This window comes from Mercurialis annua, linkage group LG5 (assembly GCF_937616625.2).
Source record: "Mercurialis annua linkage group LG5, ddMerAnnu1.2, whole genome shotgun sequence".
NCBI classification, from domain to species: domain Eukaryota; kingdom Viridiplantae; phylum Streptophyta; class Magnoliopsida; order Malpighiales; family Euphorbiaceae; genus Mercurialis; species Mercurialis annua.
The window spans coordinates 5,553,260-5,580,335 of NC_065574.1; the positions used below are offsets into that span (position 1 = coordinate 5,553,260).

Sequence of the window (27,076 nt, forward strand, 5' to 3'; positions counted from 1 at the left end):
ATTTAAGTTTTAATTGCAAAAATTATATTTAGGATAATTTTGTTGCAACAGCAAGGGAACTCTAATTTATTTTTTACATTCCTCACTTCCGGACATATTTTAAAAATATAATTATGGATTATATAACCTAAAACTGAATAGTTTAGACGTTAGTCGTTCAAAGAAATAAAAACAGCACTTTCTTTAATTAGAAATAGGCTATTCTTTTTCAGGATGCTTAAAGGGGGCATCAGATTACTGGTTAAGGTAATTAATTAATTATAATTCTGATATAATGTGTTAAAACTTAACCATGACCAATTAGGTCCCTAAACTTGTGACACGGGATAACTTAATTTAATTTTTATTTTTTTGAACAATTAACTCCTCTGATCAATTTTAAATCAAATTATCTCATCATTTAAGTTTTAATTGCAAAAATTGTATTTAGGATAATTTTGTTGCAACAGCAAGGGAACTCTAATTTAGTTTTTACATTCCTCACTTCCGGACATGTTTTAAAAATATAATTATGGATTATATAACCTAAAACTGAATAGTTTAGACGTTAGTCGTTCAAAGAAATAAAAACAGCACTTTCTTTAATTAGAAATAGGCTATTCTTTTTCAGGATGCTTAAAGGGGGCATCAGATTACTGGTTAAGGTAATTAATTAATTATAATTCTGATATAATGTGTTAAAACTTAACCATGACCAATTAGGTCCCTAAACTTGTGACACGGGATAACTTAATTTAATTTTTATTTTTTTGAACAATTAACTCCTCTGATCAATTTTAAATCAAATTATCTCATCATTTAAGTTTTAATTGCAAAAATTATATTTAGGATAATTTTGTTGCAACAGCAAGGGAACTCTAATTTAGTTTTTACATTCCTCACTTCCGGACATGTTTTAAAAATATAATTATGGATTATATAACCTAAAACTGAATAGTTTAGACATTAGTCGTTCAAAGAAATAAAAACAGCACTTTCTTTAATTAGAAATAGGCTATTCTTTTTCAGGATGCTTAAAGGGGGCATCAGATTACTGGTTAAGGTAATTAATTAATTATAATTCTGATATAATGTGTTAAAACTTAACCATGACTAACTTGCATATTGCAATAAAATATTTAAAATCCAATCTAAAAATGCATAAATTAACAATGACAATCAAATAAATTCCAATTATCTCTTGGCTTTTTCTTGAAATATCTTTCAACAGTTTTAACCAACTAAAAGATGCAAATGGAATGAGCCATTTTTATTTTTACAATTTAAATTAAAATATAATCCACGATACTATTACAAAAATTTAGACAATCTTATGAGCAATGAATAATTATAAATTATCTAAGATCAAGTGTAGTATCTGAATTGTAATTTACTTTAATCCCAAAACATATTAAACGATCTTGCTTAGATTTGCTAGCCTCTTAAACAGAAAAACAAAAAAAGAAAAGACATCAAGAATTGCTTTTAGCAGCTTATGGAACCAATCACGTAAAATATAGCATTTTACTACTTGAAGCAAGAAATGTCAAAATCTCTCAAATTTGATGTCTTTTACTAAGCTATGACCAAAAAAATTAAAGCAAATAAACAAAACAAGTTCAGACGCCAAAAAACTGTAGATAATCCTTCAAATCTAACTCATGATTACGGTAAATATGCAATACAAGAGTTGATAAACTTCTCAAGTCTTTCACTCCCATTCTGCGGCTGCAAGTTGAGGTGGAGGAGCTGCAGCATCCCAATCCCCAGCAGCTAATCCAGGAACAAAAAGAACAAGAGGTTAAGGGAGTATTGCAAGTACCTGAAACAGTTGTAAATAACAAACAAAATCATATAAACAGTTCTTACGTTGTTGTGCTGGTGGTGGTTGTTCCCAGCTTGCGGAAGGCACTGCAGCAATAGGTTGAGCGACTTCAGAGGTCCATCCATCACCACCGCTAGCAGCCCAGTTATCAGCACCAGCACTGTAGTCAGCACCAGGAAGGGCATACTCCATGGGAGCGACCACATCTTCCTCTTCTTGTGGCTTAGTTTCCTCAGGCTCTCTGTAGAAAAACAAATCCACCTGCAAAACAGGAAAAATGGAAAGTGGTTAAAAATTCACTTCATACAAATAGTGTTGGCACAAGAAATTGGAAATATGAACAATTAATACTCCCGCGTGCAGAGACATAACAATACTACAGCAGCCATGCACCCATAATAAAAATGAAAAGAAAAATAAGGTACATAAAAACCATAGCATAAATGTACACGTCTTAGACAGCAAAAATTAACATATAAAACTCAATGATATTGAACTTTACACTTGTGGCAATTACATTTACTCAATACATCTAGTTCTCCAATTCCATTAAACCATTTCAGCTTAAGATTAAAGATATTTACCATGACTTCCCACTTGTGGCCGGGAAGGATAGTGCCACGCATCTGAAGAACCATCCTAGCCAACAACCAAAACAGACATCCAATGCTGTGCTTTCCCTTGTTATTAGCTGGAATACCGATATCGACATAGTTCATTGGCGAATCAGTGTCACAGAAAGCAATGGTGGGAATGTTTCCAAGAGCTGCTTCTTTAATGGGCTGCAAAATTCAAAATGATATAATCAAACGTTCATATAACTCTAGTATTTCAAATGTAAACATAATAAAAACATAAAACTCGGCAATCACCTGATGATCAGTTCTGGGGTCGGTAAGGATAAGAAGACGGGGCTCGCTGAAGGAAGTTTGAAGCTGGTTAGTGAAAGTACCAGGAGTATGCCTTCCAGCAATAGCATGAGCACCAGTGTACTGGGCAAACTTCAAGACAGCTCTTTGACCATATGGCCTTGCAGATTGAACAATAATATCTTGTGGGTTCTCAATTGCCACAATAACCCTAGCAGCCAACTGAAGCTTCTCCCATGTCTTTCCAAGGTTAATAATATAAATTCCTAGAATAATCAAAATCCATAAATTACTACCAAAATCAACCTACAATTTATACAGTGACATCATAAATTAAGCAAATTAAACAACATTCCACAAACATATATTTTTTTAAAATTACAGAAATGAACAGTCTAATAAACAACCAGATTTAGCAATTAACATCAACTATTAATTAATTAAACAAATCCAAATCTAAAACTACATCGTTTAGCAATAACATTTCTAGAACAGAAATTAAACTGAGAAAAACAAAAATACATAAATAAATACCATCGTTGCGGCGCTTGAAAGCGTAACGTTCCATTTGGAAATCACAGTTTTTGGTACCAAGGTGGACCTCCGCCGAAAGCATCATCTGAATGTCGGCTTCCTTTTGGGAAAGCTGACGTGGAGCTGCAGCTGTTGCTGCCGTGGTGATGGTCGTCGCCGTTGCCGCCATTGTCGTTTCGCTTGTTCGATTAATTTAAACCCTACTAGTTCTTTTGTGCGACTCGACTGGTTTGTGTAGAGTATGAGGTTTTAAAGGAGATGAACTTATAAGTAGTAGAGAAAACTTTGGAAACCCTAGATTAAATTTGTAGACGTAAAGACTGTATTGCCCTTGGGGCTTTTTGGGCTATGGCCTTCTTTCTAATGGGCTGAATATCGAGCTATTTTTCAGTTGTTAGTTCGGTCCGTTCATAACCACCCTTTTTAGACCCGATGTATACATTCTTAACGGGAATTACATTCAGGTCCCTCGCATAAGTCATATTTCATACTCCCTCCATTGCGTAAAGATAAAAAAAAATTTATATTTACAAAAATAGAAAAATCAAACAATATAATATTTATTTTTATTTTTGTCAAAATTCTAGTTGTTCTACTTATTAAACTTAAAGAGTTTTTTTGGTACTTTATATAGGCGATATTAAACTTGCACTTTTATTGTCAATTAGTAAACAAATTCAAATCTATTTTAATGTTTTAAAATTAATTGAATATTCATCGGCTATTGTTAGTTTATCCTCCACCCGAAGACTTTACTTTTTAAAATGTAAGTTTAAGTTCGACTCATATTTGGTTCAAATTTAATATTTACTGTTCAAATCTTATTCATATAATAAATATGTGCGGAATGGAAGCAAATTTTTTGGATCTATATTGAAATTTAACCAACTATAAAAGACTAAACTCACATGTAAAACAACATATTTTATAAAAATTCAGATTCTTATCGTGAAAAAACGAAGAATTTACACCTTATACCATTAAATCTATAAATATTTACCAAAATACAAGGGTTACTTTCTTTTTACACTCTCTCTCTTTTTATTTACATAAATTCTAATAAACTTTTCTTATTTACATGAATACTATGTTTTACCATTCATTAAGAAAAGCCACAACACCAAACCAGTAACCATGATCTCTAACTTCCCTTTTAAATCATTTTCCTTTTTTCATCTTTTCTTCAGATTTTATCTTCCCTTTCTTTTCCATCTTCATATTAGGATTTAGATTCATCTTCTTCGGTTTTTTTCATTCTTTTTATTATGTTGTAAATATATTTAATTTTTTCTTTTTGATATTCAAGCAAAGAACCACAGAGTCATTCTTTTCTCCTTCTCCGGTCAAGTAAAGAACGGGGGCAACAAACTTTCCTACGCAACTTCCTCACCTTAAGAATAACCACCGACAGATCCAATTGCACCGCCGCTGCCTTTTTCACCCCTGGGCTGTTTTTTTTTTTCAGATTTGATTTACAAATTTAATTTTTTAAAAAAAATATTATATTCGAAATTAATGAATTGTAGTGTATTATTTGGTACCTATATTTGTAAATAAGTTTGGAAATCTAAGTATTGTTGTATTTAAAATATTATGAGTAGTATTTCTGTGAACAAATTTTTTACATGGTATTTTGGTAAATATTTTAGGAATTTCTAGTAGTTGTGTAATTTTTTCTGAAAAAACAGCGTCCTAGCCCGGCCCAAGCATGCCAGACTTGGGCATGCTAGTTAAATATCCGGTCCAATGATCATCTCCATGTATTTCTTACTTATTCAAGCTAATGATGAAATTAAGAAAAATTATTGCACACAACCGTTGCGCCATGTCATTCGTGCAACAAACCAATTGTGCGTTAGCCATGTGGAAAATTGAATGATAAAAAAATAAGTAATAATTAAAAGATTCCCTATCGTAAATGCTCATTGGCTTGATGTAAAAATGACGTGGCGCAACGGTTGCATGGGATAAACTCTCTGAAATTAATATTAAATCTGTAAAGTTTGTTACAACTGAATGGTTAGTATCCACTATTCTTCTAACTAGTAACTATTACCAACTAACTATACTATCCTACAAATTAAAGGAACAAACTTAAAAAATATGTACATTTTCTGAAATCTAATCATCACCACTAAGGGTAGTTTTGGAAGAGTGTTGTTGAATGACTAAAACTGAAGCATTAATGTTAAAATCTGAAGAAGCCAGAAGGTCTCCAACTGTACCAAGCTCAGGACACTCTTCCCAGTCACTCAAACCTGTAATAATTGGAGACTGTTTTGTCCTTCCCTTCCCTACTATTACCAATGAAAATCTCTGTCCGAAACCTATCAATGCTTCCATTGTCTGCCTCTGATTCTCCACATACTTCTCCTCGTATTTAGCTTGTCCTGGTGCCACATATCTGAGATGACAAAGAAAAAAAAAATCAGTTTTTAACTTTACTAGACAAAAGATATGATGTCGGATTGAGCGAATATGAGAATGATCCATGGTGACACCAATGTAGCACGGAAAAGGAAATGCTAAAATGAGAAATGGCGAAATGGAAACGACATTTTTTACACAAATAGGTTAATGAAATGAATTTATGAGGACTCGGATCAAACTTTTTTGGCCTATATAGAATTTAATTATTAAATTAAAGTCTATGTCTGCATGTAAAAAAAATAGACTTAATATGGTTCAGGCTCGAGCCGGATTTGATGAAACTAAGTGTCCAACCCGGCACAAGCGGCCTGGCCCGGCCTGTCAGGTATCCAACCCATGGATCAGGTATACTAGCAGGGGAGTCTTTTAGTATAGAGCAAATGAATAACAAGTAATGCAATAGTTACTTATACCTGTTACAGAAATCTTCAACAAAAGCCTTATCAGTTTCAGCTTCCATATCATGGTTAGACATTTCCATGAGCACTTCACTGTTACTCCGTGATGTTTTGTCAATAAACCCATTATTATTCTCAACCGATGAAGGCGGCAGGAAACGAACCAGTGTGAAATTGATGTGCGGATACACAGCAATCCGTTTGCTACACGCCAATGCTTCGCGATCATCAGGGCCTCCGAAAAACAATACTGCTACATTCTGTACTGATTCATGTGTAGGCAGTTGAAATCCCGTCTGTCCTCTGTCGATGAATATACCAACGGAGCAAGGCGCGTGGCGTAAAACCTTTTGATTGGTTAATCTGATTCCCTCTTTACCACTCTCCAATTTCCCGTCAAGCCGCTGGTGTTTGTGAAATACAAGCAACACAATTGATACTCTTAAATCCTCTATCACATTGCATACATCTTCATACATTCCTGCAAAGGATGATACAACTTTACTCTGATGAATTAAGAGTTTGTTCTCTAAGGTTAATGCATCCACAGCTTCGTTTATTTCAACAACCTCGTTTCCGCCATAGTCCTCTTCGTCGCTAAATTGATCTCCGTCCTGTAATTCGTGGTACATTAGCGTTTTTTTCCGGTGTTTTGTTGGGAGTTCGACTAGATGCATCAAGTATGCAGTTGTAGGAGTTACTAAGGATCCGCTCAGACCAAAGATTAGACCGATTTTTGCGGTTATATGGCGCGAACCATAGAGACAAGTTAGCATCCTGAGTTCAGTCTCTGGCTGGCGAAACTCGAGTGAAGTATGTCGTTGACCAAAGTATTTTTCATGTCTTCTTAATATGTATGCAATTACCGGTCCTGAGATCACTGTGTTAACCACTACTACAATCACCACCAAGTTGTGAACACTTTTATCCCAATATAGCCTCATCTGTAGAGAAAGATTAACATAAGATTAACACAAAAGCTAAGGGTTTTCGCATATAAAATGCATCAACAAACTCAACGAATGGAAGTTGCTAAATGATGCACTAAATTTTCATTGTTTTTGGCAAATTTTAGCCTAATGCCATTTTCCGCCACCAAATTTTTCCGTTTCGCCAATTTTTCTTCATCAAACAATGCCATTTTTTAGCAGTTTGGTGCCAGATTACGGGGCATTTTAATGAAAATAATCCTGAAATCTATACTTTGAAATGGAATATGGCAAAACGACATATTTACGGGGATATACTATAAATATAAAATCATGGAGTTTCAGAATCGTTTTTGGAAATGGAAAAAGAAACTCTGAAACACAGGACTCGGACAAGTTTAAGTGCATCATGGTCAATTTTATACTAAATTATCAGAAATGAAGAACTTACAATGGACTTGCTCAACACTCCTACTACTAGAAGTTCAGCATGGCCTTTCAAGTTGAGTAAGAAGGAAAGCATAATTCCGTCGACTGCCGGAACATTTAGATAATGGCAAGCAACTAGAGTACCGATAATTTTGCCTCCCATGCTCAAGATTATCAACAATGAAACTGCTATGAGATTTCTGTAACTATTCAGGTATATTACATTGAACTGAAAACCAATATAGCCAAAATATATTGGCAGAATAAAGTTGTTACAAGCATAAGCAAGCTTAATTCCCAATGTCCGAGCAGTTTTTCCTTCTCTTGGGAACATCAAGCCGATAATGTAAGAAGAAATCGCGCTATTAAATCCATTTTCTTCGATGATAAACGAGACAGCAATGACAAGAGATAGGATGAAATACATCTCTGTGTTGCTCACATATTTTTGGTTCCGGTTCCTTTGATCACACCACGCAGCTAAATACTTGTTTACAACAATCAGAATTACAGTCAATGAAAGGAAAAGAATTGACCAGCCAAACATGTCCCACGACATGAATGCAACGAAAACAGAAAACCAAAAAACACAAGACATTTCATTGATCAAAGCAGCAGAAATTGCCAATCTGCCCGTGTCTGAAGTTGAAAACTTAAGCTCAGCTGCCAAACGAATGACGACAGGAGAGGCTGCATTTGACAGGATGATCATGATAAGATTTCCGAGAGCATACGGATGGCCTAATCTTAACATTCGGATGACAAGAAAAGAAGCAGCAAGTCCAAACATGCTACACACTATCAATCCTCCGTAAGCGATTATGGTTGCTTTTCGCAGATTTCGCTTCATAAAAGATATATCAGTCTCCAGTCCAAACATGAACATAAATAACACACAGAAAATGGATGAAAATACATCATAGTAATCAGCTGAAGAAGCTTGAATCAAGTACTCATTCACTGATTCGAAACGAGACAATACTGAGGGACCTAGCACAACACCAGCCTGGTACACAACACATTAAAACATAAATAAATTGTTAGTTCCTCCATATAATGTACTGATTATTTTTTCTTTTCTTGAAGGGCTTACCAATATTTGACCGACAGGACCTGGCTGGCCTAAAGGTTTGAGGATTAGATGAAAAAAGTGGGAAAGGACAAGAATTCCTGAAGCTTGTAAAGTTGTGGAAATGAGTGGATTGAAAGGATCATCAAGACACAATGCTCTTTTAGCTGCATCCATACTTATGTTAAAGGGTTCAAGCAAACGTGATAATTACGGGTTACGATGATCATATGATCAGCAGAAAGATGAAAGTTAGAGAAGGGAGGGGAGAGGAGAGACCAAAAAGTTCTTCTGTTGCTTCTTTCTAACCTCCCTCTCTCTCTCCTCCTCTCTCTAGTTCTCTGTAATTTTCTTGTTTCCTTCTTTTGTTTTGTTTGTTTCCACTTTGGTTAGAAGAGGAAGCAAAAGATAATTGATGAACGGAGTAAATTTATTTCGTATAATGATCTAACAATGTTATAAGATGTTTAGTTTTTTTTATCTTAAAGTAAGGTAAAAATTCACTTATTTTTTTTAAAAGAATTTAATTTTTTTATGCTGTTTGTACATTTTAATTTGTTTTGTTTTTCGGTTAGATTTTGGACATAAAAAAGGAAACAATAAGTTAGTACCAGTTTTGTGATTTCAATTCTCTCCATCAATTCTCAATACCAGGATTTCCATTTCATTCTACTAATTAGTTATTTTCTAGGCTTTAGTGCTAAAAATAGAAAATGTTAGGCCATTTCTAATCATCATCCAGTGGTGAAGGGCTAAATTTATAATATTATGGAAGTTAATGCACTTAACAAATAACATATATTCTTGTAATAATTATTTCATGCAGTTAATGTCATTAGGAATTGATGGACATATAATATAAGCTTATATATTCAAATTATGGGCAGCTGAAAAATCATGTACATTTGTAAAACTAATTTTAGAAACTTAGAACCTTAGATCAGATTTAAATGACTCAATTTCATGGATAAATTAATCAGTGCACAACTATATTCAAACAAAAATGCAACTTTTTATGGAAGATCTATAGGAATTTGATCAGAGAAAAATTGTTGAATCTTAGAATTTAGTACCAGGTGGATCTGATGATTCAAGATCAAACTCCTTGATTGTAGGAAGCTTCAGTTCCTCCATATAGATCATCTCAATACTCTGAATTTAATTCTGAAACAATATATTTAGCCAATATCTGAGACCAGAAACCAGAGAAATTAAGGAGAATTGATATCATTGACAATAGTAACATCAACTAACATGTAGAAGTGAAAATTGTAAAAAAAGAAAGTACTGCCAAGCTCGAGCCGGAGACAGAAAAGTTTCAGTTTTCGAGTTCAAGTCGAGTCACCAGTCGAATCTAAAATTCAAAACTCAAAATTGACTCAAACTCGATCATGTTTTATTTTAGTAGTCGGACTTGATTATCTATATAATTTTTTTCTAAAAAAAATAGTACAAAACTAAGAGTATTATTGTAAATATATAAAATTACAAAGGATAGAAAAAAAAAAGTAAATTAACCAAAACTCGATTAGGCTCACAAGGTTGTCTAATTGAATATCTTGATGCTCGAGCTCGACTAGATAATTACTATAATATCTCGAACTCAAGCTCGACTCATGATATTTTTCGAGTAGCTCGCGAATTGACTCGATTTTGTTACACAGTAGATGAAAGTAAGAAGCATGTAAATGCGTAGACTACAAATTGTCACTGTTCTGCAGTTCTTCATTGGATTCACCATGCAAACAATCCTAAGCAAATCTTTGACTGTATTCTTTTGACAAATGGCATGTGCCAGAAGTGCTTGGAGCACTGAAAATCTTCAGTTTCTGCAAAGATACAAACTTGCTCAATTCTTCTGAAAGTGGATTTAAACTAGTGCACTCAGAAATCTGAACCTCCTGAAGCGATGGGAAGTTCCTAATCCATTCCGGCAAAGCTACTAGATTGTAGCAATTCAAAATTCGGAGTTCTTGCAGAGAAGTAACATTCTGAAGTCCATCTGGCAGGTAAAACAGTCGTGGAAGAAAATCAAAAACCAAACGACACAGGCTCTTAAATTCTTGCCATTGAATTAACTCATCATCAAACAAATCCAGCATGCTGCAATTAATGATCTCCAGACTTGAAAGTTGAGTGAGACAATTGATTCCTGGAGAAAGAAATGTTAATCTCGGGCAGTTTTTGAGCTGTAATGTCTTTAGAGAAGTCAGATTCTGCAATCCTTGTTCTGGCAAGCACAGAAGATCTTCACTTTTATCAATACAGAGAAATTGTGTTGTCGAAAATGGGGAGAGAGAGGGAGGAAATTTAGAGAACATAATACTGGAATTAATAAGATGACGAGGAAAGAACAGCTTTGAATTTAACGTAGAACACTTGTCAATAGTCAACTGAGTCAAGAGTGGAAAAAGGTGTTGTATATATTGATCGTGGCCAACAGACAATGATGCTTCTCTTAAACCAGTCTCATTAATCAAATTCTTACTCTGCCAACCCTTGAAATTTGGCAATCCATAAAGCCAGAGCTCCTGTAGTGATGGGAAGAATGCTTTTGTAGGAGCTGATGAATCAGTAGCCGTATCACTGCCATATTCTACATATTCCAGAGCTACTAATTTATGAAGTTGAAGAAACTTGAGATATGGAAGATGCTCCAACGCTGGGAGATACTCGCATTTCGGACAATCCCGTATCATGATTCTGACAACAATTCTAAGTGAGGAAAGCCAACTTGAGAGTTTTACACCACCATATCCTTCTACCCACAAGTGCTTCAGATTCGGATGAGGTTGGAGATTCTCCAGCACCGATTCATCAGTAGTACTATTATCAGTCTTTGATGGGTTCCAATGTAGTCCCAGGAACTGAAGGTATTTTTTTCCCTTCAAGTTGGCTTCCTTTGATTCTGATACAGTCGTGCATTCGAGATTCTTAAACCATATTCCATTCCTGAGAAGATTCAACCCATTAAGTTCATTAATCTGAGCTCTGCCTGACCCTGATATTCTGTCACGCGGCACTATGAACCTCGACAATGTCCGAAGAAATGTCAGCTCTCCCAGTCCAGGTGGCATATGATGCAATCTAGGGCATTTTATGATCACAAGATGTCTAAGATTGATCAATTTCCGAATGTCTCGAGGCAGCTTTACAAGTTGTACGCAACGAGAGAGCAGTAGGGTTTGCAAGTAATGCAAACTGCAAACAGATTCTGGAAGTGTTTCTATAAGTTTATTATCAGATATGTCAAGATACCTCAAATGCTTCAACTTACCAATCGAGCATGGCAACTTTGCGATACCTAAACAATGCATGTCCAACACGCGCAGTCTTCTGAAATTTGAAATGATAGTAGCTTGATTGGATTCATTTATGCAGCTATCATTAACGGGCAGGAGAAAGGTACGTAAACCCTTTACCTGCTGTAACTGCCTTGGAACTTCCCATGCATAGTAGAGATACCGTTCAAATGACAAATGCCGTAATCTTTTAGAAAAAAATTCAGCATCAATTCCTGACAGTGAGCAATCTGTACCAGCAACTGTTTGCGCAAGATCATGAATTAGATCATGCATTTTGCAACTAATTATGTTATCAAAAACATCCTTTTCAGCCTCTTGAAAAAATGACATCAACAGAAAATCATTAAAATACTGATCACCTATTTCCTCTAAATTCTGATTTCCACTCAAAGATGTAATGTAACCTTGTGCCATCCACAACTGGATCAACTGATCTTTAGAGATTACGTAGCCCTTGGGGAATATCGAACAATACGCAAAACATTGACGCAAATTAATTGGTAAATGATCATAGCTTAACTTCAATACTGGTAAAATATCACTGGACTCTTGAGATAGCTTCCAAAAATCACTATTTTCTATGGCCAGCCGATCATTTTCTTCTGTTTTGAATTGCAATACACTCCCCAAAGTTCTTATAGCTAGAGGAACACCTTTGCACTTATCAAGCAATCTTTTGCCAATTGCTTCGAGGTTTGCATCAACAGTCTCCTCTCTTCCTCGAAAAGCAATTTTCTTGAACAATATCCAAGATTCTTCCTCTGTGAGACCTTTCAACAAACAGGTGAACTGCACACCCATAGCAGAAGCAACTTTTCTACTTCGAGTAGTCACAAGAATCTTACTTCCATTAGCACCACCAACTAATAAATTCTTCAAACGTATCCATTTCTCAAGATTCTCATTCCACATATCATCAAGAACAATGAGGAAAAGCCTATCATTCAAATTTTCTCGAAGCCGGAGTTGCAACTGATCCATATCCCAATCGCCCAATTCAGACATTGTTATCGAAGCTAAGATTTTTCTAACAACCATTTCTACATTAAAATCTTGAGTAACACATACCCAAATCCTCTTTTCAAAATAATTAACCACTCTTTCATCGTTATAAACAAATTGAGCAAGGGTGGTTTTACCTAACCCGCCAATACCAACAATAGGAATGATAGAATTAGAACAATTTTCCTGATTAGTAGAAGACATTAACAATCCTACAATTTCTTCTTTACTCTCATCTCTACCAATAACTTCTGAATTCAACACAAAAGAGTGAGTTTGCTCTCTATCTCTATTCCCAAATTGCAAATCCACAATAACCCTATCCCTAAAATTAAACTTTGCCATATCATCTGAAATTCTATCTAATCTTTTTCTAATCTCCTTGAGTTTTCGACCTATTTTGTATCTAAAAGCAACTAATTTTGGAGATAAGAAAAATTCACTAACCGGGAACTGTGAAGCCCTGGTAGCGGCAGAATCCAATAGGTCATCAACATCAAAGACAGCGTCTTTCAGCTTCCGGATCCAATCTTGAACCAAGTGGCTGTTCTCTTGTCTCTCCTCAGCATCAAGAAGAGCAGCTTTAATGGTGGAGAGTGTGTTTTCCAGCTTCTGTAAATCTTCTTTTACACCATAAAAGGACCCGATTTCTTGGAAAAGAGAAGAGCCCAGTCTGTAGAGTATCTCAGTAGCTATACCAAATGGTACTGATTCAGCCATTCGTTATTGTGTAGCAAAAACTACTACAAAAACTTGCAATAATGATCGAGTGGTATGCAACAGAATGTAAAATAATCAGAAGAGTTAGAATAAGGTGAAGGATTTTGTGAAAAACAAGCAAATTTTTGGGGTTGACTATTTAGTCAAGAAATGTACTTTTCTGACTTAGCTTGCAATTGGGTCCACTTTATTAATATGAAAACACCATTTTACGGGTGAGGCTGAGCCAAGTCTCCTGTTATTTTAGCTTATTTAAAATTAAGCTAAAATAAGCTAAAATTGGCAATCATTTCAATCTACAACTATGTCAAATTTAATTAAAACTTAGTTAAACCTAAGAAATCCAATTATCCCTAATCTAACAAACCAAATTAACCCTAGTCTAAATAATCCACCTGTTCCACCCGCCGCCGTCGTCCAATCCGCCGCCGCCGCTCCGGCACTTTCGCACTCTGCAGCTGCTGTGACTGTGACTCTGCACAAGCTTGCCGGAACAGCCGACTGTGACTCTGCAGCTGCTGCGACTATAACTCTTCACACTCTGCACTAGCTCGCCGGAACATCCGTGATCGGAGCTGGCAGAGGATGCACAACCGACGGACAATTTACCGGAGCGGTGCTACAATAGTAAGGTTAATGCTTTGGCACAGCCTATCTGCTGCTCGATTGCCTTCGCGATGCAGTGAATGTCTATAACCAGGAGAGATTCGATAACATATTAACATGACATCGTCTTTAAATTTAGGCTTAATTCCACGAAAAATCACCGCGTGTTTTGTATGTTGAACACGAACTTTCAAGTTTCAATTTTAGCAATGTCAGGGAAAAGGGTCATTTATGCCCCTAAAGTTTGTTTACAGGATCAAGTGAGCCCCTAACGTCCGAAAAGGTTCAATTATACCCCTAACGTCTTAAAAAGTGAACAAGCAAACCCCTATTTTAACTTATAAATGAGACGTTGGGGGCCTAATTGTCAAAACTGGAGGGCCTACTTGTTCAATTTTTAACACATTAGGAGCATATTTGAACCTTTCCGGATGTTAAGGGCTTACTTGATCCTCGAGTCAAATGTTAAGGGCATATATGACCCTTTTCTCGCAATGTCAGGCATGAAATTGTACATTTTTTCAATTAAAAGCCTGCTGAATTTCAAACTGTTTATGTGGACATGGGAATATGCCACGTGAGAATGGTCTTGGCCACCCAATGAAATATATTGTTTTGGTTTAATTACACAAACAATCACTAAATTAAGTGTTTTTACGTATTTAACATGAAATTTTAATTATAACAAAAACTTTCATAATTTTGCTATTCCGGCTATTGTTTTTGAATGTTGATTTGTGTATTTTTATGTGCTTTTACTCACTTAATTAATTTTTTAGAAGCTTTTTTTTATAGGAATGATGTTTAATTATATAATAAATTATTTGTATGAGTGAGAAATAATTTAAACAATAGTCTAATAATTAAATAAATTATTTTTACCATTAACAGTATCCATTTTGTTTTTTATGCTTTAAAAATTATCTTTTTTGTTTCGGTTGATTAAATTCACCGATTAAGCACATATCATATTTAATTTATACACGAATTAATTAAAAATTAAAAATAGATCAAGACATAAAAAAAAATTAACAGTCGGTGTCTCAAATCGCAAACATATGATGTTTATGTCCGAAATCGACAAATTTTTTAGTTTGTGTTAAATATGCAAAAGACGCTTTGGTTGGTAATTTTTTTATGCAATTAACCCAAAACGGTGTGTTTAGTAGGTGGAGAACATTGTTCCCACGTGGCATGCTCCAATGTCTACATAAGCATCTTGAAGTTGGAATTTCAACCGGTACTTTAATTGCAAAAATGTAAAAGTTTATGTTCGAAATTATCAAAATTAAAAATTCATGTTCGAAATTATCAAAATTAAAAGTTCATGTTAAATATATAAAGGACGCTAAGGTTGTTGATTTTTTTGTGCAATTGAGCCTTAAATTTATTATACCATCATAAATAATTATTGTTATTACAGCTATCAAGTCGTTTTGTCAATTAATTAAATTATCAAGTTATTTTAAAATTTTAGTTCATTGAACTAGTATTAAATTCAAGAGGTAATGTTAAATGAATTCATAAACTATATATGTTTTCTCAATTTAATCATGAACTTTAAAACGTCTCAATTGTATACATGAATTTTCATTTTTTTCTCAATTTGATGCATATGATTACGTGGCATTCATTTATTGGTGTAATTTTATTAAGGTGGACATCATTTTTGGCAGCCACGTTATCATATTATGACCCCATGTATCGAATTGAGAAAAAATGAAAGTTCATGCATACAATTGAGACGTTTTAAAATTCGTGATTAAATTGAGAAAACATGTATAATTTATGCATTCTTATAACATTACTCCTAAATTCAATTTTAAAAAAATCAAAGTTGTTTTATTGTATGTCAAATGTCCTTGATATTTTTATAGTTTTATTATTTTCATCAAGAACAATAAGGTAAAGCCTATCATTCAAATTTTCTCGAAGACGGAGTTGCAGCTGATCCATATCCCAATTACCCAAAATTCCGACATTGTTATCGAAGCTAAAATCTTCCGAACAACCATTTCTACATCAAAATCTTGTATCAGTGCACAACCAATCTCAAAGAAAATTGCAATTTTTTCTTAAAGATTTATATTTGATCAGATAAAAATCGTTGTTGAATTATGGAATTAGTACCAGGTGGATCTGATGATACAAGATCAAACTCCTTAAATCTAGGAAGCTTCAGTTCCTCCATATTGTCATATATCTTCTCAATACTCTGAATTTAAATCTGAAACAATAATTGTCACCATATATAGACAAAATCTGAGACCTGAAACCAGAGAAATTAAGGATATCTAATAAGACTAGTGATTATTATCATTGTAGTAGCATCAACTAACATGTAGAAGTGAAAATTGTAAAAGATGAAAGTACTGTCAAGCTCGAGCTCCAGTCCGGTAAGTTTCAGTTTTCGAGTTTTAAAATTTAAAACTCGAAACGCGACTCGAACTCAATCAAGTTTATTTTTGTAGTCGGACTTGATTATCTATATAAATATTTAAGAAATAAATTTTTACAGAGTTAATAGAATTATTGTAAACATATAAAATTACAAAGGATAAGAAAAGCAATTAACCAAAATTTGATTAGGCTCACATGTTTGTTTCACTGAATATCTTGATGCTCAAACTCAACTCAGTAACTGACTAGAATATTTCGAACTCAAGCTCAACTCATGTTATTTCTCGAGTAGCTCGGGAGTTGACTCGACTCTGTTACACCGTTGATGAAAGTAAGAAGTATATACAGGCGTAGACTAAAGATTGTTAATGTTCTGCTGCTCTTCATTGGATTCACTGATGCAAACAATCCTAGGCAAATCTTTGCCTGTATTCTTTTGACAATTGCCATGTACCAGAGATGCTCTGGGACCACTGGGAATCTTCAGTTTCTTTAAAGTTACAAACTTGCTCATTTCTTCTGGAAGTGGCTTTAAACTAGTGCAATCCGAAATCTGAACCTCCTGAAGCGACGAGAAGTTCATCAGCCACTCTGGCAAAGCTACTAGATTGTAGCAATTTGAAATCCGGAGTTCTTGCAGAGAAGTAACATTCTGAAGTCCATCGGGCAGGTAAAACAATCGCGGAAGAAAATCAAAAACCAAACGACACATGCTCTTAAGTTCTTGCCATTGAATTAACTCATCATCAAACAAATCTAGCATGCTGCAATTAATTATCTCCAGACTTGAAAGTTGAGTGAGACAATTGATTCCTGGAGAAAGAAATGTTAATCTTGGGCAGTTTTTGAGTTGTAATGTTTTCAGAGAAGTCAGATTCTGCAATCCTCGTTCTGGCAAGCACAGAAGATCTTCACATTTATCGATACAGAGAAACTGTATTGTCGAAAACGGGGAGAGGGAGTGAGGCAATTCAGAGAACAGTGATGCTTCTGCTACCATAATACTGGAATTAATAAGATGAAGTGACTCTAGATGAGGAAAAAACAGCATCGAATTTAGCTTAGAACACCTTTCAATGGTCAATTGAGTAAGAAACGGAAAGAAGCGTTGTAGATATTGATCATGGCCAACTGATAATGATGCTTCACTTGAATCAGTCTCATTAAACAGATTCTTGCTCTGCCAACCCTTGAAATTAGGCAATCCATAAAGCCAGAGCTCCTGTAATGATGGGAAGAATGCTTTCGTCGGAGCTGATGAAGAAGTAGCTGTAGTGATCCCATATTCTACATATTCCAGAGCTGCTAATTTATGAAGTTGAAGAAACTTGAGAAATGGGAGATGCTCCAATGCTGGGAGATACTTGCAATTAGGACAATCCCGTATCGTGATTCTGACAATATTTCTAAGCGAGGCAAGCCAACTAGAGATTTTTACGCCAGCGTATCCTTCCAACCACAGGTGTTTCAGATTCGGATGAGGTTGGAGATTCTCCAGCACTGATTCATCAGTACTATTATCAGTCTTTGATGGGTTCCAATGGAGTCCCAGGAACTGAAGGTATATTTTTCCCTTCAAGTTGGCTTCCTTTGATTCTGATACAACAGCGCATTCGAGGTTCTTAAGCCATATTCCATTCCTGAGAAGATTCAACCCATTAAGTTCATTAATCTGAGCTCTGCTTGGCCCTGCTATTTCATCACGCGGCACTATGAACCTCGATAATGTCCGAAGAAATGTCAACTCTCCCAGTCCAGGTGGCATATGATGCAATCTAGGGCATTTGATGATCACAAGGTGTCTGAGATTGATCAATTTTCGAATGGCTCGAGGAAGCTCCACAAGTCTTTCGCAACGAGAGAGCAGTAGAGTTTGCAAGTAATGCAAATTGCAAACAGAATCCGGAAGAGTTTCTATAAGATTATTAACGGATATGTCGAGATACCTCAAGTGCTGCAACTTACCAATCGAGCATGGCAAATTTTCGATACCTAAACAGTGCATGTCTAAAACGCGCAGTCTTCTGAAATTTGAAATGATGGCAGCTTGATTCGATTCATTTATGCAGCGATCGTTAACGGGCAGGAGAAAGGTCCGTAAACCCTTTACCTGCTGTAAGTGCCTTGGAACTTCCCATGTATAATAGAGAGACCGTCCAAATGACAAATGCCGCAATCTTTTAGAAAAAGTTTCAGCATCAATTCCTAAGAGTGAGCAATCAGTACCAGCAACTGTTTGCGCGAGATCATGAATCAGATCATGCATTTTGCAACTAATAATGTTATCAAAAACATCCTTTTCAGCCTCTTGAAAAAATGACCTCAACAGAAAATCATTGAAATACTGATCACCTATTTCCTCTAAATTATGATTTCCACTTGAAGATGTAATGTAACCTTGCGCCATCCACAACTGGATCAATTGATCTTTACATATTATGCAGCCTTTGGGGAATATCGAACAATACGCGAAACATTGACGCAAATTAATTGGTAATTGATCATAGCTCATCTTCAATGCTGGTAAAATATCACTGGACTCTTGAGATAGCTTCCAAATTTCACTATTTTCTATAGCCAACCAATCACTTTCCTCTCTTTTGAACTGCATTACACTCCCCAAAGTTCTTATAGCTAGAGGAACACCTTTGCATCTATCAAGCAATCTTTTGCCAATTCCTTCGAGGTTTTCATCAACATTCCCCTCTCTTCCTCGAAAAGCAATTTTCTTGAACAATATCCAAGATTCTTCCTCCGTGAGACCTTTCAACAAAAAGGTGAACTCCGCACCCATAACAGATGCAACTTTCCTACTGCGAGTAGTCACAAGAATCTTACTTCCATTAGCACCACCAACTAATAAATTCTTCAAACGCATCCACTTCTCAAGATTCTCATTCCACATATCATCAAGAACAATAAGGTAAAGCTTATCGTTCAAATTTTCTCGAAGACGGAGTTGCAGCTGATCCATATCCCAACTACCCAATTCCGACATTGTTATCGAAGCTAAAATCTTCCGAACAACCATCTCCACATCAAAATCTTGAGTAACACACACCCAAATCCTCTTTTCAAAAAAACTAACCACTGTTTCATCATTATAAACAAACTGAGCAAGAGTGGTTTTACCTAAACCACCAATACCAACAACAGAAATTATAGAATTAGAACAATTTTCTTGCACTAACAATCCTACAATCTCCTCTTTACTCTCATTTCTACCAATAACTTCTGAATTCAACACAAAAGAGTGAGTCTGAGTTTGAGTTTGCTCTCTTTCCCTATTCCCAAACTGCAAATCCCTATCCCTAAAATTGAACTTTGCCATATCATCTGCAATTCCATCTAATCTTCTCCTAATCTCCTTAATTTTTCGGCCCATTTTGAATCGAAAAGCAACTAAATTTGGGGATAAGAGAAGGTCACTAACCGGAGACTGTGAAACTCTGGTGGCTGCAGAATCCAGTAGGTCATCAGCATCAAAGACAGCATCTTTAAGCTTACGGATCCAGTCTTGAACCAGGTGGCTACGCTCTTGTCTCTCCTCAGCATCAAGAAGAGCAGCTTTAATGGTGGAGAGTGTGTTTTCAAGCTTATGTAAATCTTGTTTTACGCCATAAAAGGAGCCGATTTCTTGGAAAAGAGAGGAACCCAGTTTGTAGAGTATCTCTGTAGCTACACCAAATGGTACTGCTTCTGCCATTTTACCAAAAACTAGTAATGATGATCGACTGGTATGCAACAAGAAAAAAAAAACAAGAATAAATGTATAAATACATATATATATATATATATATATATATATATATATATATATATATATATATATATATATATATATATATATATATATATAACTACAAATATTATTTATAATATAACTCTCCAAATTTCTAGTCATAAATTTGTAAAATTAAATTCATTAAATTTAATTTTAAAATTACATTTTCTTTTGTAACTATAAATATAAATAATATATTAAAACTCTTGAAATTTTATAACTTTTAAATTTATATAAAACTCTTCAAATTACAAAATATAATAATATTAAAAAATCATATCTCATAATTAGTTTTTTTTAATCTTTATACTATTGTTTCTAATAAATGTGATGTTTGTTAATATGTATTCTTAAATTATTTATTAATTTAATATAATTATTAAATAAAATAAAATTTATTGATTGGTTTGAAAAAGTCATTTCTATAACTTACAATAACTTGCAACAAATTAGATTATTAAACTTATTAATATTAATTAAATCTATAATTTATTAATATGATATAATATTATAATTTATTGATTAAATTGTACACAAATTCTTCATATAAATAACCAATATTTATTATTATTATATTAAAATTTTATAAACATTATTTTTTAAAAATATTATTGATTAAATATTTAAAAGCTCTTTATATAAAATTACTTATAAACATTAATTATTTATTAAAAAAATTATTGATATATTTTTTTAAATTTTATTTATTAAATTTTTAAAAGCTTTTTCTTTTTTGGTAAATGATTATTATTAAACCACAACCACAAGGAGTAGAAGGCAAAACAGAACTAGTTTCTAGTAAAAAAAAAACTAAATTACAAATACTTAAAGTGATTCACACCCTTGTTAATGCAAATAAATAATACATCTACATGATTCGTTGACTCGTGTCTGAATAACTTGTTGTTTCTTACTTTTCAAAATTCAAGTCTCCCAACGTTTAAAAACTAAATTGTATCTTAAATCTTGATCCGAAGTTTGTAATTAGCCAAAGCCATCCTCTGAAAATAAAAATACCCTATATCTCCCAGCATATTCCAAGCCGAAATATCAATTTTCTGAAGAAAGTTAGACTAAAACTTCCAAGGCAAAGTGCAGTGAAGAATAATATGAATACCCGACTCCACATCAAAACAAACGGCACAAAGAGATTGACTCTTAGATAGCAAATTCTGATTATAAAGAAAATGATTAAAAGCAATTCTATTTTTCGAAAAAAGCCACATAAAAATTGAAATTGAGGGGAGATTTTCCAATTCCATTAACAAACCAGATTTAGAATTTTGGTGTAAACTGGCGTATGCTAGGATTTTGGTGGAAATGGATGTATGGGATGTGTTTTCTAATTCTATTACTCTGGCGGATTGTCAATGATTGGGAGCTGGAATATTAGAGGGCTAAATGACCCTCTTAAGCAGTTGGAGATTAAATCTTTAATTGCTAAAAATCATTTGATTATGTTGGGTATTGTTGAGACAAGGGTTCAAGAATGTAATAAGGAAAGGGTTTGGTAGGATCAAGATGTCTGGTTGGCAGTTGTTACGTAATTATAATTGTCCGTCTATGGGAAGGATTTGGTTGATGTTTAACTCTGAGGAAGTTTCAGTTTCAGTTGTGGTTCATCACAATCAGTATTTGCATTGCAAAGTGCATATGAATGATAAGGTGTTTTTTTGGACTGTGGTTTATGGTTCGTATGATGTTGGTGATAGGAAGTTATTATGGGATAGCTTGAAAGATAGTGGTAGAACTGTGAATTTACCTTGGCTCATTCAAGGTGATTTCAATGTTGTCTTATCTGATAATGACAGATTAGGGGAGTAATGAGATTAACTCTAATGCTGCCAGAGAGTTTCATGATTGGATGATGCAATCTGATCTTGTTGAAATGGTGAATAAAGGCAATAAGTTTACTTGGACCAATAATCAAATGGGGGATAGAAGAGTTTGGAGAAAGATTGATTGGTGGTTCAGTAATGATAAATGGGGAGAGAGCTGGGAGGATTCTTTTTGTGATATCTTAGCTCCTTGTATCTCTGATCATAGTCCTCTTGTGGTCAGATTTGGGTATGGTCCTCACAAAGCTAAAAGTATGTTTCGTTTCTTCAACATGTGGTGTGATCATCCTAGTTTTTTTGGAATTGTTGAAAGTAGGGGTGAGCAAAAACCGAACCAAACCGAAAAACCGTACCGAACCGAACCGAAATTTGATGTTTGGTTCGGTTTTTCGGTGAAAACGGTTTGGTTTGATTTCTACTCTAGGTAAAGTTTGGTGTTCGGTATTCGGTTTGGTTTGAGTGTTTTGAAAACCGAACCGACCGAAAACCGAATTAACCGAACTTTAATATAAAATATATATATATTTTAAAAATAATATACATATATACTTATATTTATATGTTTTTTGTCTTTATATCTTAATTATTGTTGATATATGAGTTAATAATTATTATTTCAATATATATGGAAGTTTATTATACTCTAATTATTTAATATTTCAATTAATTTTATTATAAAAAAATTTAAAAAATAAAAAATGGTGAAATTCGGTTTTAACCGAACCGAACCGAAATTTTCGGTTTGGTTCGGTTCGGTTTTTTCACCTCCAAACTAAAAGTTCGGTTCGGTTTGAGAATTTTTCAAACCGAAAAAACCGAAAAAATTCCAACCGAACCGAACCGACCGATGCTCACCCCTAGTTGAAAGGGTATAGAGGTCTCCTATGCAAGGTTCTCCTATGTTTCAGCTTTACATGAAATTGAAAATTCTTAGAAAAGAGCTTAGAAATCTTAATAGAGTTGCATATTCTGATATCTCTAATCAAGTCAATGGTAGTAAGAAGATGTTGATCAAGCTTCAAACATATATTCAAGCAGACCCTGAGAATCCTGACCTCCAGTCAGAGGAGAGAGCTTGTTATTTTCATCTCAGGCTGTTATTGAACAAAGAAGAGAGTTTTATGAGGCAGAAGTCCAGAGTCTCTTGGATTGAGTTGGGAGATCAAAATACTAAATATTTTTACAGAATTGTTAAGCAAAGGAAAGCTAGAAATAGAATTTCTAAGATTATTAATACAACATGAGAGGAGATTGTTGATAAAGAGCTGATTACCCAAGAAATCCTTAATTATTACAAGGATATCCTTGGAAAGAAAGGTAAAAGAAGCGAGTCTATCTCGCCTGAGGTTTTTGATTATGGGAATGTTATTGATGAGATGGATAGTAACATGCTGATAGATGAGGTATCAGATGATGAGATTGTGCAGGCTATTTTTAGCATTGGAATGGATAAAGCACCTAGTCCGGACGGCTTTAATAGTTGTTTCTTTCAGAAATGTTGGAGGATTGTTGGGGCTGATGTGAAAAAAGCTATCAGAGATTTTTTTGATAATGGCAGGATGTTAAAGCAAGCAAATTCTACTGCCATCACCCTTGTGCCAAAGGTCTCTTCTCCTCTAACTCTTAGTGATTATAGACCTATAGTTTGTTGCAATGGTATGTATAAGTGTGTTACTAAAATCTTAGCTAACAGACTTAGAAAGGTGCTAGATAAGATTGTTCATCAAAATCAGTGTGCCTTTATTCCTGGGAGGAAAATTACCGATAACATTTTGTTAGCCCATGAGTTAGTTAGAAATTATCATAGAAATAAGGATGATTGTTGTGCTTTAAAGATTGACATTCAAAAAGCTTATGATACTGTTTCTTGGGACTTTTTGGAAGAAGTTCTGTTTGGTTTGAGGTTCCCTAGAAGATTTATTTCCTGGATCATGAGTTGTGTTAGATCTTGTAGCTTCTCTATTGTTGTGAATGGCAGTCTTGAGGGCTATTTTCGTGGTGGTTGTGGTCTTAGACAAGGGGACCCTATATCCTCTTTGTTATTTGTTCTTTTAATGGAATATTTTACCAGATTGCTTTATAGGAAGACCACTGTTGAGTTCAAGTTCCATAAAGGGTGTAAATTTTTGAAACTTAATCATTTGTATTTCGCCGATGACCTCTTTATGTTTAGCCATGGTGATATTATTTCTATTCGGATAATCACGAATGTTTTGGAGGAGTTCCATAATGTTTCTGGTTTGAAAGCTAATCCTAACAAGAGTGCTATCTATTTCAATGGTGTTCCTTCCGATGTAAGGAGAGAGATCCTTCAGATTCTTCAGTTTCAAGAGGGTGAACTTCCTGTTCGCTATTTGGGACTTCCTCTCGTCTCTACTAAACTATCTAAGGAGCATTGTAAGCCATTAGTTCAGAGGATCACTACAAGAGTAACTAGCTGGACTACTAGGAACTTATCTTATGCCGGGAGACTACAACTTATCAATGCAGTCCTGTTGAGTATGAATTCTTTTTGGTGCTCAGTTTTTGTTTTGCCTAAAGCTGTTGTGCATGAAGTTGAGGCTATTTGCAGGACTTTTCTTTGGCGAGGTACGAATGACAGTAAATCTAGTGGTTTGGTTGCTTGGAAGAATGTTTGTTATTCAAAGAAAACAGGGGGCTTGGGTGTGAAAGATATTCATTTATGGAATGTGGCTGCTACTACTAAGCATATTTGGGATTTGGTCTCTGCTAAGCCTTTCCTATGGGCAACTTGGGTTATAACAAATAAGCTTAAATGCCTTAGTTTTTGGGGCATTCTTAAGCCTTATGATTGTAGTTGGAGTTGGAGGCAACTGTTAAACCAAAGAATTATTGTAAAAAAGTTTTTTACTTATAATTTGGGGAATGGTAAAAAAATTCTCGTTTTGGTTTGACCCTTGGGATCATGGTTTGTCTTTGATTGATCGGTTCCCATTAGTCAATATTGAAGATTCTGAGATTGGAAAAACTGCTTTGGTTAGGGATGTTTGGAGACAAGGAAGATGGTGTTTTCCAGAGGCCATTGATGATTATACTCAAAGGGTGTGGGATTATGTTAATAACAATCATGCTATTGTGGAAGATAAAGAAAATGATATTAGGTGGAACTTGGAGGCGAATGGGAAATTTTCTATAGCAAGTACTTGGAGAGCTTTATCTTCTTCTCGAGACAATGTTCCCTGGTTCAAATTAATATGGTTCAATGGTAATGTGCCTAGACATGCGTTTATTGTGTGGTTGGCTCTTAAGAGAAGATTATTGACAAGAGATAGGCTAGTTCATTGGAGAATTTGTTCTACTGCTTCTTGTGTCTTCTGTCAAAATGCGGATGAAAGTATTGATCATCTGTTCTTTGAATGCATTTTCTCTAAAACAGTTTGGGAGAGAGTTTTACTTGCTTGTGGGATCAGCAGAGTTATTATGAACTGGAGAAGAGAGGTTAGCTGGTTTACGAAAAAAACGAGTGGCAAATCGTTACTATGCAGGATATGAAGAGTGGCTTTCTCATCTGCTGTATATAATATTTGGAGAGCTAGAAATGAGTTGATTTTTAAGCAAAACCATACTGTTAATACTGATGGTGTATATAGAAAAGTGAGGGAGGATATTTTGCTTAAATTTGGCGGGCATAGAAATAGTATCCAGCTCGATAGTTGGGGAATTTAATTGCTTTTTCATTCCTTTTCTTTTTCCTCTGTAAGTAGTTCAGCTTTGCTGTGAGGTTGTAATTAGCAGGTTTTTGCTCTTTTAATATAAGTCCTCTGCTTTTGGCTTGACAAAAAAAACAGCCATGAAGCTATTACTGATAAAAGAAGTAGCAGAATATCCTTTTGACCAGCAGTTCCATCGAGTTTCGTCAATATGTCCCGATAAAATAGTAACACCATTAAGCTGATCATAGAAAGAGCCTTAGATTCTCCAATACAAAGACGTCTTCTTCGTGTAAAGTTTGCTACATTTTTGGGCAGACATTTCGCATGCTCCGCCAATGACCCTCCCTAATTTGCAGCAAACAAAAACAAAAAAGGATGAGTTTCAGCAATAGGGCGAGCTTGAAGATTGAGCCAAATATCCCTCTAAAACCTTATGCTTTCACCATTACCCACCTTAAAACTGATCTTTGATTGAAAAAGATTCCTAAACATCCATTTTTATGTTATTAATTTCGTAAGGGTACCAAACTTTTTAGTCTTATTTGATCCCTTAATTTTATGTTCTTAATTTATTTAGTCCCTAAACATCCATTTTATGTTATTTGGTCGCTAGATTTTACACTTTTTAATTTTGAGGAACTAAGGAAGCAAAAAAAATCAAACCAGATAATACCAAATAAAATTTTTGGAACTAAATAAACTAAAAACATAAATTTTAGAGACAAAATAAAATTAAATAAAAGTTTAGAGATCAGATAAACTGAAAATGTAAAGTTCAAAAACTTTAAAATGTGTTAATTCTAACGCTTTCTCTTTATGATAATATCATTTTAAGTTTGGTTTTGTTGGCTTGGTGAACATTTTGATTTCCACCTCTTTTAGTTAAAATTATCTCTCAGATTTGTTAAGCTATTACAGACTAATCGGGTTTGCTGGAGCAACAGTTTACATTTCAAAGCTTTTGTTGAATGGCATAGTTATCCAAAAATATTTTGTTGAATGGCATAGTTATCCAGAAATAAGAGTATGAAAGGTTGGGCTGAGCTTCAGTTCGGTTCGGTTTGAAAATTTCCAAAACCGACCGACCGAAGTTTGGAAAATTTTAAAACCAAATCGAACTAATTTTTTAATATGGAGAATAAGAATCTAAATGTACCGAACCGAAAATTTCAGCTCTGTTCGGTTGAAACTGAATTTAATTATTTTTTTATTAAAATTAATTCAAATATTAAATGATTAAAATTGAATATACGTTGTATAAAAATTATTAATCCATATATCAACA

General features: G+C 34.5%; 4 protein-coding genes and 1 pseudogene across 9 annotated transcripts; 1 reads left to right on the forward strand and 4 right to left on the reverse strand.

Annotated features, from left to right (window-relative positions):
• Nucleotides 1-1,451: 1,451 nt before the first annotated feature.
• Nucleotides 1,452-3,457, reverse strand: LOC126680870 (40S ribosomal protein SA-like). Its single transcript, XM_050376128.1, has 5 exons — nucleotides 3,208-3,457; nucleotides 2,677-2,939; nucleotides 2,389-2,586; nucleotides 1,849-2,065; nucleotides 1,452-1,752 (listed from the first exon to the last, which is right to left on the reverse strand). Exons 1-5 carry the CDS (start codon nucleotides 3,374-3,376, stop codon nucleotides 1,691-1,693), a joined length of 909 nt encoding a protein of 302 aa, XP_050232085.1. The 5' UTR covers nucleotides 3,377-3,457; the 3' UTR covers nucleotides 1,452-1,690.
• A 1,542-nt stretch (nucleotides 3,458-4,999) lies between these two features.
• LOC126680861 (cation/H(+) antiporter 2-like) lies at nucleotides 5,000-20,019 on the reverse strand. Of its 6 annotated transcripts, none has more exons than XM_050376116.2 (6): nucleotides 19,929-20,019; nucleotides 16,226-16,364; nucleotides 8,487-8,629; nucleotides 7,416-8,399; nucleotides 6,051-6,979; nucleotides 5,000-5,611 (listed from the first exon to the last, which is right to left on the reverse strand). In XM_050376116.2, the coding sequence occupies exons 2-6, from the start codon at nucleotides 16,284-16,286 to the stop codon at nucleotides 5,329-5,331; spliced, it is 2,400 nt and encodes a 799-aa protein (XP_050232073.1). In that variant the 5' UTR covers nucleotides 16,287-16,364; nucleotides 19,929-20,019; the 3' UTR covers nucleotides 5,000-5,328. The 6 variants fall into 6 exon arrangements, with proteins under 6 accessions (XP_050232073.1, XP_050232072.1, XP_050232070.1 ...); XM_050376115.2 differs by lacking the exon at nucleotides 19,929-20,019 and adding an exon at nucleotides 16,691-16,818; XM_050376113.2 differs by lacking the exons at nucleotides 16,226-16,364; nucleotides 19,929-20,019 and adding exons at nucleotides 9,536-9,626; nucleotides 13,217-13,306.
• LOC130014738 (putative disease resistance protein RGA1) lies at nucleotides 9,910-14,241 on the reverse strand (annotated as a pseudogene).
• LOC126680859 (putative disease resistance protein RGA4) lies at nucleotides 16,846-20,256 on the reverse strand. Its single transcript, XM_056105774.1, has one exon. The coding sequence runs from the start codon at nucleotides 20,199-20,201 to the stop codon at nucleotides 16,851-16,853; it is 3,351 nt and encodes a 1,116-aa protein (XP_055961749.1). The 5' UTR covers nucleotides 20,202-20,256; the 3' UTR covers nucleotides 16,846-16,850.
• A 4,747-nt stretch (nucleotides 20,257-25,003) lies between these two features.
• On the forward strand, nucleotides 25,004-26,479 carry LOC126680874 (uncharacterized). The gene has a single exon (XM_050376131.2). It carries the CDS (start codon nucleotides 25,004-25,006, stop codon nucleotides 25,628-25,630), a length of 627 nt encoding a protein of 208 aa, XP_050232088.1. The 3' UTR covers nucleotides 25,631-26,479.
• Nucleotides 26,480-27,076: the final 597 nt, after the last annotated feature.